At 38.5% G+C, this 13,845-nt stretch overlaps 4 protein-coding genes and 2 non-coding genes across 6 annotated transcripts; 3 read left to right on the plus strand and 3 right to left on the minus strand.

Annotated features, from left to right (window-relative positions):
- Positions 1 to 500: 500 nt before the first annotated feature.
- On the plus strand, positions 501 to 2,750 carry POX1 (acyl-CoA oxidase; the record flags this gene model as incomplete). The annotated part of the gene is made up of 1 exon (XM_018364944.1): positions 501 to 2,750. One exon carries the CDS (start codon positions 501 to 503, stop codon positions 2,748 to 2,750), a length of 2,250 nt encoding a protein of 749 aa, XP_018222044.1.
- Positions 2,751 to 2,997: 247 nt separating this feature from the next.
- Positions 2,998 to 3,069, minus strand: DI49_1774. The gene has a single exon. It is a non-coding gene; the product is annotated as a tRNA-His (tRNA).
- Positions 3,070 to 4,448: 1,379 nt separating this feature from the next.
- On the minus strand, positions 4,449 to 6,782 carry KEX1 (serine-type carboxypeptidase; the record flags this gene model as incomplete). Its single annotated transcript, XM_018364945.1, has 1 exon — positions 4,449 to 6,782. The coding sequence occupies one exon, from the start codon at positions 6,780 to 6,782 to the stop codon at positions 4,449 to 4,451; it is 2,334 nt and encodes a 777-aa protein (XP_018222045.1).
- A 1,135-nt stretch (positions 6,783 to 7,917) lies between these two features.
- On the plus strand, positions 7,918 to 8,012 carry DI49_1776. Its single transcript has 2 exons — positions 7,918 to 7,955; positions 7,976 to 8,012. It is a non-coding gene; the product is annotated as a tRNA-Lys (tRNA).
- A 492-nt stretch (positions 8,013 to 8,504) lies between these two features.
- On the plus strand, positions 8,505 to 10,007 carry ARO8 (bifunctional 2-aminoadipate transaminase/aromatic-amino-acid:2-oxoglutarate transaminase; the record flags this gene model as incomplete). Its single annotated transcript, XM_018364946.1, has 1 exon — positions 8,505 to 10,007. One exon carries the CDS (start codon positions 8,505 to 8,507, stop codon positions 10,005 to 10,007), a length of 1,503 nt encoding a protein of 500 aa, XP_018222046.1.
- A 216-nt stretch (positions 10,008 to 10,223) lies between these two features.
- MCM6 (MCM DNA helicase complex subunit MCM6) lies at positions 10,224 to 13,295 on the minus strand (the record flags this gene model as incomplete). Its single annotated transcript, XM_018364947.1, has 1 exon — positions 10,224 to 13,295. One exon carries the CDS (start codon positions 13,293 to 13,295, stop codon positions 10,224 to 10,226), a length of 3,072 nt encoding a protein of 1,023 aa, XP_018222047.1.
- Positions 13,296 to 13,845: the final 550 nt, after the last annotated feature.

Below are 13,845 nucleotides of genomic sequence, written 5' to 3' on the forward strand. Positions count from 1 at the left end.
CTTTTCTTGATAATCTTTGTTTTTATTCCCAGCGACGAAAATGTGAAATCTTGACAGAAAAAAGGGGTAGGGTAATAATAGCAGCCCTATTTTTTATACTATTTTCAAAAGTAAGAGCCCTAGTATTTTACTTAAAACCCTATCTGACTAGAAGTAAAAACCTGACACATTTATGAGCCCTATCTTTACGGCGCTAGCAGATTAAACCCCGGAAGTAAAGAAATCCGGTCATTAGCGGCTAATAGCCGTTGGGGTAAAGTATTTGCAAGAAATAAAGGACAATGAACAAGTAGAAATGGTAATAGAAAATCATATCATGCATGTGTTGGAGTCTGTATAGAAGTGGCGCGGAAGTTGGGAGTATTATTTAAACAGCAAGGATACATTGGAAGATTGTTTTATTTTGTATTTCCCGTACTAACTGTCAGTTGTCTTTTTCAGTTTAAGATTTGACACATATCAATATCACAAATAGAAAGATAAAGGAATTAATAAGTAACATGACAAGACGTACAACAGTTGACCCCGATTCAATAGTTTTGAATCCTCAGAAATTTATCCAAAAGGAAAGGGAGAACTCTAAGATTAAGGTTGATCAAGTCAACACTTTTTTAGAGTCAACCCCTGAAAGAAGGACTTTGACCCATTCCTTAATGGACCAAATAATTAATGATCCTGTTTTAAAGACTGATACAGATTATTACGACGCTACAAAACTGCAGGAGCGAGAAGCTACCGCAAAGAAAATTGCAAGACTTGCTGTCTATATGGAGCATGATATCAAAACTGTGCGCAAGCACTTCCGCGGCACCGATCTCATGGAGGACTTACAAGCAAACGACCCAGAAAAAGCCCCTCCTTTGAGTAATAGGGACATATCTATATTTGATAAGAGGCTGTCGCTGGTGGCCAACATGGACCCTCAACTGGGTACCCGTGTAGGCGTTCATCTGGGGCTCTTCGGTAATTGCATCAAGGGTAATGGTACCGACGGCCAGATTCGTTACTGGTTACAGGAAAGGGGTGCCACTTTGATGAAAGGTATCTATGGCTGTTTTGCGATGACTGAACTAGGACACGGCTCCAATGTCGCTCAGTTGCAGACAAGGGCGGTATATGATAAACAGAATGATACTTTTGTTATTGACACGCCTGACCTAACGGCTACCAAATGGTGGATTGGTGGTGCCGCCCACTCTGCTACACATGCTACCGTATATGCTAGATTGATCGTTGAAGGTAAAGACTATGGTGTGAAAACTTTCGTCATTCCTTTGAGAGACCCTTCGACTTTCCAGTTGCTGCCTGGCGTTTCTATTGGAGATATTGGAGCCAAGATGGGTCGTGATGGTATTGACAATGGGTGGATCCAATTTAGAAACGTGGTCATACCTAGAGAATTTATGTTAAGTAGGTTCACTAAAGTTGTTCGCTCTCCGAATGGTTCCGTCACCGTCAGTACGGAACCACAACTAGATCAAATTTCCGGCTACAGCGCATTATTAAGCGGTAGAGTTAACATGGTTATGGACTCGTTCAGGTTTGGTTCTAAGTTCGCTACCATCGCAGTTCGTTACGCAGTGGGTCGTCAGCAATTTGCACCTAAAAAAGGTTTGTCCGAGACCCAGTTGATTGATTATCCCTTACACCAATACCGCGTTTTGCCACAATTGTGTGTTCCGTACCTGGTGTCACCTGTAGCGTTCAAATTAATGGACAATTATTATTCCACTTTGGATGAGTTATATAAAGCATCCTCCTCTGCAAATAAAGCCGCTTTGGTTACAGTGAGTAAGAAATTGAAAAATCTGTTCATAGACAGTGCTAGTTTGAAGGCAACCAACACCTGGCTAATTGCTACTTTGATTGATGAATTAAGGCAGACTTGTGGGGGGCATGGTTATTCTCAGTATAATGGCTTTGGTAAAGGTTATGATGACTGGGTAGTCCAGTGCACATGGGAGGGTGACAACAATGTCTTGTCTTTAACTTCAGCCAAATCGATTTTGAAGAAGTTTATTGACTCTGCTACCAAGGGCAAATTTGACGAAACGCAAGATGTTGATTCATTCTCTTACTTGAAACCTCAATACCTAGGATCAGTAATCTCTGGCCAAACAAAGAGTAGCCTGAACGACTTAGGCGATTACACCGAAATTTGGTCGATAACTTTGGTAAAACTATTAGCACATATTGGTTCCTTGATCGAAAAATCAAGAAATATCGATAGTGTCTCCAAGCTTTTAGTTTTAGTATCCAAGTTCCATGCACTACGTTGTATGTTGAAAACCTATTACGAAAAGTTGAGCTCCCCTACCGACTCTAATATTTCCGATGAAGGCACCAAGGAGTCTTTGTGGAACGTTTACAAGCTATTTTCCTTGTATTTCATTGACAAACATTCGGGTGAATTCCAACAATTCAAGATTTTTACTCCTGATCAGATCTCTAAACTTGTACAACCGCAGCTTCTTGCCCTTCTACCAATTGTGAGAAAAGACTGCATAAGTTTAACTGATTCCTTTGAATTACCAGACGCTATGTTAAATGCTCCTATCGGCTATTTCGATGGTGATATCTATCACAACTACTTTGATGCGGTCTGCCGCAATAATCCAGTAGAGTCGGATGGACCAGGTAAGCCTTCTTATCATGAACTGTTGAGTACCATGCTAGGCAGAGGGTTCGAGTTCGATCAGAAGTTGGGTGGTGCCGCTAAAACAGAGACCCTGTTAAAACTAAACAAATAAGCTTGTCATCTCTCTTTTGTCATCTCTTTTCAGTGCTTTGCGAGTTCTTAGCAATTTGTTGCGCCATCATTTTTTTTCCGACACCAGACAAAAGTACCAAACCCCCGGGAAAATAGCCACTTTTACATGCACAACGGTTTTCTTTCTAATTAATTACATATTCACTATTATTTACATTATTGTAACGAATTAACGACTATTTTTAATGGTACTTATTATTGAGAGAAAAAAAAAGAAGAAAAATAAATGCCACCTCCTAGAATCGAACCAGGGTTTCAACAGCCACAATGTTGTGTACTAACCACTATACTAAGATGGCAAACTTTAGTTAAAAGGTTCCGTGCAGAAGGAATATTTATTGATGGTGTAAAAGACAATAAATTATAAATATTTATTGTTCCGTTCGTGGTATGTGTTTAGCCCAGCCGTAGTTATAATGGTTGATAATTAGTAAGTTTCCTAAGTTGTAATGATTAAAAATAAGCAGTTTTCTCTTGTTATTATTGTTGGAACAGGATTCAACTTTTGTCCATCTATTACTATTATATACGGTGTTAAAAGATGACATAAACTACAAGATCAGTAAGTTAAGATTCAAAGTGTCGTCGAAATTAATGGAAGCTGAAGCGCAAGGACTGATATTGTAATAGGATCAATTAATGACAACATATAAAAAGAGGAACAGAATCATTTATAATATTATGCAAAACTACCGATTCCTATTTGCAGATTCCTAAATCCATGAGGGGAATATCTAGTATAATTTATATACATAATATTATAAAATTAAGAATAATGGAATCCCAAAAATTATCATATAATTTCAAAGCTCCAGGGGTCCTGGAATATTAAACTATACGGACAGTTTGTGGAATTCCTTGGCATAATCGTTTGAGCCCTTCTAGGTAGTTGGTTGAATCGTTATGTTAACATTGCACCTAATTGCTATTTCATAAATACTAGTTCACTTTTAGACACAAGCAATTATTTAGCACCTTTAACCAGTCTATTAATCATTTATAATAGAATCAGTATGCAAGATTTAATTATGATAGAAAGCATGGAATGCTCTTCAAGATCATACCCTTTAGTTTAATACCTAAAAAGATTATGGAATCGTGTTTCCCGAATAGTATTAAAACGTACAAAGTGAAAGAATACAGTTTTGAGGCAAAAGATCGGCATGACTTAATTATTGGTAGTAGTCGTAGTAGTAGTAGTAGTAGTAGTAGTAGTAGTAGTAGTATTGGCAGGATACCCCCGAAAAAGTTATGGAAAGCTCACACAAAAGAAACAGATACCGGATCTTTTGCCGATTCTTTGCCGATTCTTTCAATGCTTTTCAAAGTCGGTCGTTTTTTGAAAATCTTGATTTGTTATTATTAGAGGAACAGTTTATGGCTTAGATCTTTACAGAATGGAACTTCGACAAGAGTGTGTAATTTAAGTATAAATATTTCCGTATTGAATCTTGACGTAATAGTATATAGAAAGGAGGATATGGTATAACTTTTCGGATCCGACATTACATGCACAAGGATCGTCAACTCCGATTTTCAATGGGTAAAATAACCGTTCCCATCGGCCATTTTCTATTTATCAAAGGTCCTTTAAGACCACTTATCTATATTTCGAGACTATGCCAGGGAAGCTTGTATTGCTTGTGTTTTTACTTCAATATTACATTCTTTTTCCTGATCAAAAATCTGTCATTTCAAAAGAGTCATCAATTTCAGTACTTGGAAGACTAGTGTACTTCTTGTTTTCCTTTGTTTTGGATTTAGGTTTTGCTTTATTGAAGTCATTATCTTCCGGTGCTGCGCCTTCTAATTGTTCATTTTGCTCTAATTCATCGTCTACGCCAAGTCCGGTCTCCAAGTCATCTGCCCAAGAGACGGTCTTGTTTGGACTATCATGTTGCCTATTATTGGGATCAACAAGAATCGTGGAATGAGCTTTTCTTCTCATCCTTCTATCGTACACATAAACGGCAACTACAATAACCAAAAAGGCTATAATGGTAATTATTATAGCCTTGTGTTTATACATCGAGATTTTTTCTGAAAATTCTTCTACTTCTTCTTCTTCTTGTTCATATTCTAAAGATTTGTGTCTGTTATCTTCAAGGCCTTGATTATTTTCTTTTTCGTCATCGTCCTCGTCATCGTCATCGTCATCGTGATCGTCATCGTCATCGTCATCGTGATCGTCATCGTGATCGTCGTCATCATTGTCCTCGTGATCGTCATTGTCCTCGTGATCGTCATCGTCGCCGTTGTTGTGATCGTCGTGATCATTGTCATCATCGTCATCGTCGTCATCGTCGTCATCATCGCCGTCTTCTTTTTCTTTTTCTTCTTCTTCTTCTTCTTCTTCTTCTTGTCCCTGTTGTTTTTCGTCTTGCCCTTGTTGCTCTTCGTTTTGATGAGCTTGTTCTTTTGACGATGGAGCAGAATCTTCATTCTTATCCTCATCCTTGATGCCTTCCTTTTTAGCATCGCCTTCCTCATTACCATCGTCGTCAGTGGTAATCATGATGTTTTTTCCATTCTCATCAGATACAATAACATTATTCATATAAATATCAATAATTCCCCTACTCACTAAACCTTTGTCAAACGGAACCATGTGAGAGGCATTGTAAACGCTAACAAAAGTCAACTTTCTATCATATTTCACATATCCACTAAATTCATTGTTGTCATCCGTAATATTCGTTTTGTGAATCCAATCAAATAAAACAGCATCCTCGCTGAAACCCTTTGATCCGCCCCATTGCATCGTATTTATGGTATCTAGAACACCTTTGTTATTACAAATTAAATCTTTATCGCCATTGAATAAAACAATCTCAATGCCGTTTTCTAATAATTCAGGTAACAAACGGACAGACGGTTTTGAAATCGGGTTGGATAGTTTCTCTCCTACACGTAGATTACATTCATCCCAATGATTGATTTTATCAGAATCCAAATGCAACGAGTCAATAACACCTGGTGTACTAAAGAATTTTCTAACAAAGGAAATATCTTGTGGCCAATTCATTCCACACGCTGGAAAACTATCTCTCAAACTGTAGTCATAAATGTTCAAACAGTCCGTACTTCCCTTTTTGGGCGATTGTTTAGTAGAAGACAACAGAAGGTTTAGAATATTTTCACATTCTGAGTAGGAAAATTGAGTCGTTTCATCTGAATTATGAGAGTTTATCAGCTTTTGACAGTTTTCGTGCGCATTAGTCAATTCTTTGAAACGAGGATTGCTTTTGTCAATCAGTTCGTTTTCAATTGCAAAGGGGAGATATGATAGAGATTGTGTATTTGGGTCAATCCAACCATTACCAATCAACAGTGCTTTCAAATCATAAGTGTCCCCGTCGATTTGTGAAAATTTGTTATGATTCAAAATGGCGCTGGCAAAAAATGGAATGTATTGTCCAGCATAACTTTCACCTGAAATTATGATTTCCCTGGACAAATCCTGAGGAAAAACTTTGAAATAATTCTCTAAAAAATCCATAAAATGTTCAGTCACTTTTTCCAAATCCACATCAAATTGACTTGTGTCAGTTCCGCCATTATTCTTATCGACAGAAAATCCGGTACCAGTAGGCTGGTCGATAAATAAAAGGTCACCTTTGGAAATCCAAGACCCCTCATTGAGATAAAGTTTACCGTCTGAATTTACTCTGAAGGGACCAGACTCTACTAAGGCCCCATCCATGGAAGAGCAACCGGGCCCACCGTTTAACCATATGATCAAGGGACGATCGGTGTTCGCATCAGAATCGTTCTTAGCAAATTTCCAAAAAAAATATTCCAGGTTCGAGCCATCGTCTTCATCTGCGTCTTCAGAACGTAACGGAATATGACCAGCATACATTTGAGGGATCTTTGAGGGATCTTCTACTAGAGATAACCCTGGCAAAAGCTCATATGCCACTTTAAAGTCATTGGATGACGGAAGGGATGCTGAAATCCGGATTAGAGTAAATACGGCAAGCCATGTCGGAAACCACTTGCGGTAGAACATTTATTCGAGCCTTTATTGTTACTTTTATCAAAACTAATGTGTGGCTAATAAAGTCTTTCAAGCAGTTCGTGCCCGAACTATGACTAAAATTAGTTTTTCGCTATTTACTTCAATCTTAATTTCAACGTTACTTTTTTTTTTCCTTTTCAGTATTTCGCTTTTTTCTGGTTTTTACTACGTATGCATGTCACATAATATTGACAAACAGGGAAGGCGCAACCTTGGAGAGCTGAAGAGCTCTCGATCCATGGCCCAAATATTTCAACTAAGATTGTTACGTATGTTATCGGGTTTTTCTATGGATTACTATAGATTGAAATTTCAAGGACCTTTTGCGTACTGCAGCAAAGACAAGTGCGTCACAGCTCAGTATTTGATCTAAACATGTTCGTTGAACTAAGACAGGCATAGCTTTCGCAAACTTTGTGCTTACCGGATTAAATCTGTGAAGTTTGCTACGTTATAGCTAATAACCATTTAAATTGTATGATGATCTTTGGGATTCCATTATTTCTTAATGTTATAATATTATGTATATAGATTATACTAGAGATTCTCCTCATGGATTTAGGAATCCGCAGAAAGGAATCAGAAATTTTGCATAATATTGTAAATGATTCTGTTCCTCTTTTTATATGTTGTCATTCATTGATCCCATTACAATATCAATCCTTGCGTTTCAGCTTCCATTAATTTCGACGACACTTTAAATCTTAACTTACTGGTCTTGTAATTTATGTCATCTTTTAACACCGTATATAATAGTAATAGATGGACAATAGTTGAATCTTGTTCCAACAGTAGCCATTATTGCGCTTTTCGAAATTAAACTGGCAAAAAGCACCCGAAAGCTGTTTTTAAACTAGTAATATACGCATTATTATTTCTTGATCTCATTACCTATGAATCCCTGCGCTTTAATTCCATTAAATGCGACGACAGTTTGAATCTTGTTTTACTGGTAGTGGTTTTATGTCAGCATCTCACGCCATATATAATAATAATAGATAGACGATACTAGAATCCTGTTTCGACAGAGCTCTGTTCCAACAACATATGAGAGTGACTGTCGTATATCGCAGTTGTTCTTTTCTGGTTTAATATTCGCTCGTGGTCAAAGCAGCCGAAGAACTCATCCTTGTTAGCTCAGTTGGTAGAGCGTTCGGCTTTTAAGCAATTTGCTTAGGCAAGGATACCGAAATGTCAGGGGTTCGAGCCCCCTATGAGGAGTTCTTTCTTTTTTAATTTTTGTTCATATATATTTGCTTTCTTTTCTTTTTACCACTACAATGGAAACCTTCTCCAGTTCCTGAACGGCACTTGGAAAGTTCACGATCACAGCCTTTCGCTATTCAATGCCATAAAAGTTGCTTTTCGAGTCACTTATCTATATGGAACTACCAAATTCCATTGGAATTTTTCACATGGGACATCCGGGTCATCTTTTAGACTATTATTTCTTTTTCACCTTTTTTCCATATTTTTCACTCTCGAAGCCCAAATTATGACTAACCTGTAAGTTTAATGATAGTTTTGGAGACTTATATCTCCATCGTTTTCCTTATCTTTTGTAAGGCGTTTTTTTAATACTTTTTCCAGCTATATATTTAGTCATCTTAGTTTCAAGACACTTTTTTATTTCTTCTTCGTTTCGAACAATTTGCTTCAATATTTCCCTATAATTGATATAGTCAGTAAACAGCATAACTAGCCATCACTACCATGACACTACCTGAATCTAAAGACTTTTCTTATTTATTTTCGGAGGAAACCAAAGCTCGTAAACCATCTCCATTGAAGACCTGCATCCATCTTTTCCATGACCCTAATATTGTCTTCTTGGGTGGTGGTTTGCCATTGAAGGACTATTTCCCATGGGATAATCTAACCGTTGATTCGCCCAAACCACCTTTCTCTCAGGGCATTGGCGCTCCAATTGACGAGCAGAACTCTTTGAAATACACTGTCAACAAGGACTACGCTGATGCAGGTGCTAATCCCTTTCACGATATTCCATTGTCGAGAGCTTTGCAGTACGGGTTCAGTGCAGGTCAACCTGAATTATTGGATTTCATTAAAGAGCACACTAAGATCATCCATGACATAAAATACAAAGATTGGGACGTCATTGCCACTGCAGGTAACACTAACGCTTGGGAATCTACTTTGAGAGTTTTTTGTAACAGAGGAGACGTCATCTTAGCCGAAGCCCATTCTTTTTCATCTTCTTTGGCTGCTGCTGAAGCTCAAGGTATTATTACCTTCCCTGTACCAATTGATGCTGATGGTATCATCCCTGAAAAATTGGCAAAAATTATGGACAACTGGACTCCTGGTGCTCCCAGACCAAAATTATTATACACTATCCCAACGGGCCAAAATCCAACAGGGACTTCTATAGCTGATGATAGAAAGGAAGCAATCTACAAGATTGCTCAAAAGCACGATTTCTTAATTGTGGAAGACGAACCTTACTATTTCCTACAAATGAACCCCTACATCAAAGACTTAAAGGAGAGAGAGAAGGCTCAAAGTTCTCCAAAGCAAGACCATGATGAGTTTTTGAAATCGTTGTCCAATACTTTCCTTTCCTTGGACACTGAAGGTCGTGTCATAAGAATGGATTCGTTCTCGAAAGTGTTGGCTCCAGGAACAAGATTGGGGTGGATTACAGGTTCATCCAGGATTTTGGAACCTTACTTCAGTTTGCATGAAATGACTATTCAAGCTCCAGCAGGTTTCACACAAGTCTTGGTCAACGCTACACTGTCTAGATGGGGCCAAAAGGGTTATTTAGACTGGTTACTTGGTCTACGTCATGAATACACTTTGAAACGTGATCGCGCCATTGATGCCCTTTACGAATACCTACCACAAAACGATACCTTTGTTATCAACCCACCAATCGCAGGTATGTTCTTCACCGTGAACATCGATGCCTCTGCTCATCCTGAATTCAAAACAAAATACAATTCGGATCCTTACCAGTTGGAACAAACTATGTACAAGAAAGTTGTCGAGAATGGTGTTCTAGTGGTGCCTGGTTCTTGGTTCAAGAGTGAGGGTGAAACGAAACCTCCTCAACCTGCTGAATCTAAAGAGGTCAGTAACCCAAACATTATTTTCTTCAGAGGTACTTATGCTGCTGTCTCTCCAGAAAAATTGGTTGAAGGTATAAAAAGATTGGGTGATACATTACATGAAGAGTTTGGTATTGCCAAATAGACCCGTAGACATATCTAACTATATATATATATATGTACGTTTATATAACATTTTGACTTTAAAGACCGTTTGCTTTTCCAGGAAAATCGTAAGCAATCTCTGAAATAATATCTCCTATTTTTTACTAAAAATACAGTCGTATATAAATATACGCAAAAATACAGTATGAACCAGGAATCAAAAAAGTGAAATGGAACTTGATAAAATTTCACACGTTTACGTGGAATCTTGCGGTTCTAATTGATCTAAGACTTCACAGTTCGGATGAATGACATAAACAATTTTATTGCCTTGATTCTCCACATTTTCCATTTCTCTTAAATTATGCCTGGTACCACGTATTTCCATCAAGATTCTATCCTTGACTAATCTTTTTATGACTTTAAACGCTAGTTTCCTTTCTTCCCAATATTCTGCCAGTGAACCCAAGTCATTTTCCTTTTGTAATAAGTACCAATCAACAATATCAACAGCGCTTAGTTCTTCCCCACCTTCCCTATCTACTTCAGCAATCTTTCTAACAACCATGTTCATTATTGACACATATTTATCATAAGTAACCGTTGTCTTCTTTTTATCACCTGATGGCCCAGTTGTGTTTCCATCCTGTCCTTTGTTTGTGTCCGTGGGTGGTATAGTTGTTGTTCCATTGGCTCCTGTATCATCGTTGTTGTGGTTACCGTTATTACTATCATTGTTTTCGGATTCCGTGCGGTTTTGACTTTCGACATTGTCAAACTCCTCATCCATTTCAACATCATCCACATCGACACGAATGATACTTTGTCTTAAAAGATCGTAAGCTTCGGCAATGAAAGATGGGGTAATTTCATCGACGCAATTGGCCCTCGCGATAGCTTCTGATAATCTAATCATACTTTCTAGTTGTCTAACAGTGATTCTATAACTCGATCTACTGAACCCTTGTGCGTCATCGTTTCTTAGATCTTTGTATTTTTCGACTAGATACCCACGGGCTTCTTTAGTCAAGATTGGTTTGAAAGTGCGTGCGTACTTGATATAACGACGTAATTGCTCCGCACTGAATGGTGGCTCAATGGCCTCATCTCTTTTCATGTGCAGATCAACGATATGGGATGCCAGTTCGGTATCAATTTTTTCATTACAATCGTCAAGAACAACAAAAAATAGATCGAACCTGGACATGATTGGCGCTGTCATATTTAGATTACCTCTTAGCGATAGTTTTCTATTATATCTTCCAGCAACTGGGTTTGCAGCAGCTAAAATGGATGTTCTCGCATTCAAAGTAGCATGAATACCAGCTTTAGCAATGGAAATAGTTTGTTGTTCCATAGCTTCATGGATGGCAACTTGATCTGAAATATCCATTTTATCAAACTCATCGATACAACAGATACCGTTATCGGCAAGCATTAAAGCACCCGCTTCAATAGTATAATCACCACCCTCTTCATCTCTTACCACTGCAGCTGTTAAACCTGCAGCAGATGAAGCTTTACCAGAAGTATAAACCGATCTTGGTGCAAAGCCCACAACGTATTTTAAGAACTGAGACTTAGAAGTTGACGGGTCACCAACAACACAAATGTTAATATCACCTCTTAACTTGATACCTTCCACAGTACTCTTATGTACACCACCAAGCATTTGTAGCAAAATACCTTTTTTCACAGCCTCATGGCCAAAAACTGCAGGAGCAATAGATCTAACCAGTTTGTCGTAAATGTGCTCGTCTTTAACCATGTCTTTCAATTCATTAATCTCATCTGAGCTCAGACTGTTCAAGAATACTTCTTGATCCTTTTCATTATCTTGATATACGTTATTAGCTTGCAAATTGGCAGCCATTTGTAGTTCTGTGTCTCTGTTGCTGGAACCACTATCCGGGTTGTTTGCGCCAATGTTTGAGCCAATACTTATCACATGACATGCCAGAAAGCTGATTTTATATGTCAAATCGCGAACACCAAGTGAACGTAAACCAGTGACACCACTATTCAACCCTTCGGTGGTTTTTGAGATACCTCTGCTATCTAATGATGAACTTGGTTTCACACCCGGTAGCCCTAATTGGGTAACGTCGGGCACTACAATTTCTACACCTGTGAATTTACAACGGTCACCAGGCTTGGCTCTTTCTACACTATCTCCTCGAAGGATGACGTCTAATGTACGTGGCATGGAACCGGTGGGTATTTCGTTGGCATTTTCTTGAATTCTAACTTTTTGCCAATCAAGAAATCTTGATCTTGAAACATTTAATGTCCAAAAGGCTCTATTTTCGCACGATGGATTAGGGCAGAACGTTGGTTCAGTGTACTTGAAGGATTGTTCTACATTATCCACAATAGCACGACACATGTCACATGTAAAGCTCGCCTTGTATAATTCTGGGCGGACTTCAGATGTTCTCGTTACTGTCCCCGATATACTCAACAATGAACCGATTTTTTCGGATCTAATGTCACGAATCCTATGAACTGTTGGTAAGTTAAAGAAACTGATTTGAAAAGCACGTTCTGTTTGTTCAGGTGAGGTGGAAGTTGTTATTGATCTTGTTGCCATGGCAGATGTCCCGTTTCCCGGTGCAGCGGAGGATCCGGAGTCTCTTGGTAAGCTCGAACCATTCATGTCATCGTCTTGTTGTTCCTGATCATCTGCATCAGTACCATCACCACTGGACCTATGCAAGGAGTCGCTTGTGTTTAATAATTCAGGCGCATATTTTCTCACTACTCTTCTCAAACCCTTTTGCAAAAATGGTAAGAATCTATAGTACTGTTCAGAGATGGCCATAGCTAAAGCGCCATTTTCTCTCATGGATAAGTGCTGATAATCGATATAAATGGTGTTCAAATCATAGATTTTCATAAATTCAATTTGAGCTCTGTAAACTTTCTCAGTTTCACCAGTATCAGCAGATTGAACGGAAAAATCCTCCAGAAACTGTTCAAACGCTTCGCGAACTTTTTCACCAGTCACGTCATCAACTTTCTTAACATGGTTCAGAGCTCTGCTTTTGAAGCTTTTAACGGGTTCATTATCCTCCAATTCGTTAGTTGTAGAGGCATCAGTATGTAATCTCTGAGAACTGAATTGAGTAGAATCGTTAGCGAAAGGACGGGTTTGTGAGTTGGTAGCCTGTGGTTGAGATGAACTTGGGAAATGCAACCTGGAGCCTATTTGAGAGTCGTTTTCTAGCCCACTGCTACTTCCGAAACCAGCACCTATCGACGAAGGTGGGGGTGAAGAGTTGGAAGGTCTATTACTACTGGGCGTGTCAGCTGGAAATGGAGACGACATGGTACAATTATTATTTACCCGCTTGCGTGTGTCTGTTGTCCTCAATTAGGCAGTGGCTACACACTTATAATATGACTGCAAATCACTTATGCTCGACTTGTTGTCGTTATTATTGTAGATTAAGAACGAGAAAAAATATTCAAGATGCGGCCTTAGGCGCTTTTCCCAAAAGGGAAATATAATGGCCAAATTTAGGCAGCATTGCCCAGAACGGAAAGAACTACAACAAACCACGTACAGTGATGGTACTAGCTAATTGCCAAGTTGGTCTCTTCCTTTGATACTGTCTCTGGTCAACGGGCTGGATGTGTTTCCGACGTAGCCAAGAGCGCGCTTGGCATATTCTACAATAGAGCGTCTGGTTTTGTCCTTTGGGTAGTTCTTTCTAATAACCATTTAAGTTGTATGATGATCTTTGGGATTCCATTGTTTCTTAATGTTATAATATTACGTATATAGATTATACTAGAGATTCTCCTCATGGATTTAGGAATCCACAGAAAGAAATCAATAATTTTGCATAATATTATAAATGATTCTGTTCCTCTTT

The sequence above is a fragment of the Saccharomyces eubayanus genome, chromosome VII (genome assembly GCF_001298625.1).
Source record: "Saccharomyces eubayanus strain FM1318 chromosome VII, whole genome shotgun sequence".
Lineage (NCBI taxonomy): Eukaryota > Fungi > Ascomycota > Saccharomycetes > Saccharomycetales > Saccharomycetaceae > Saccharomyces > Saccharomyces eubayanus.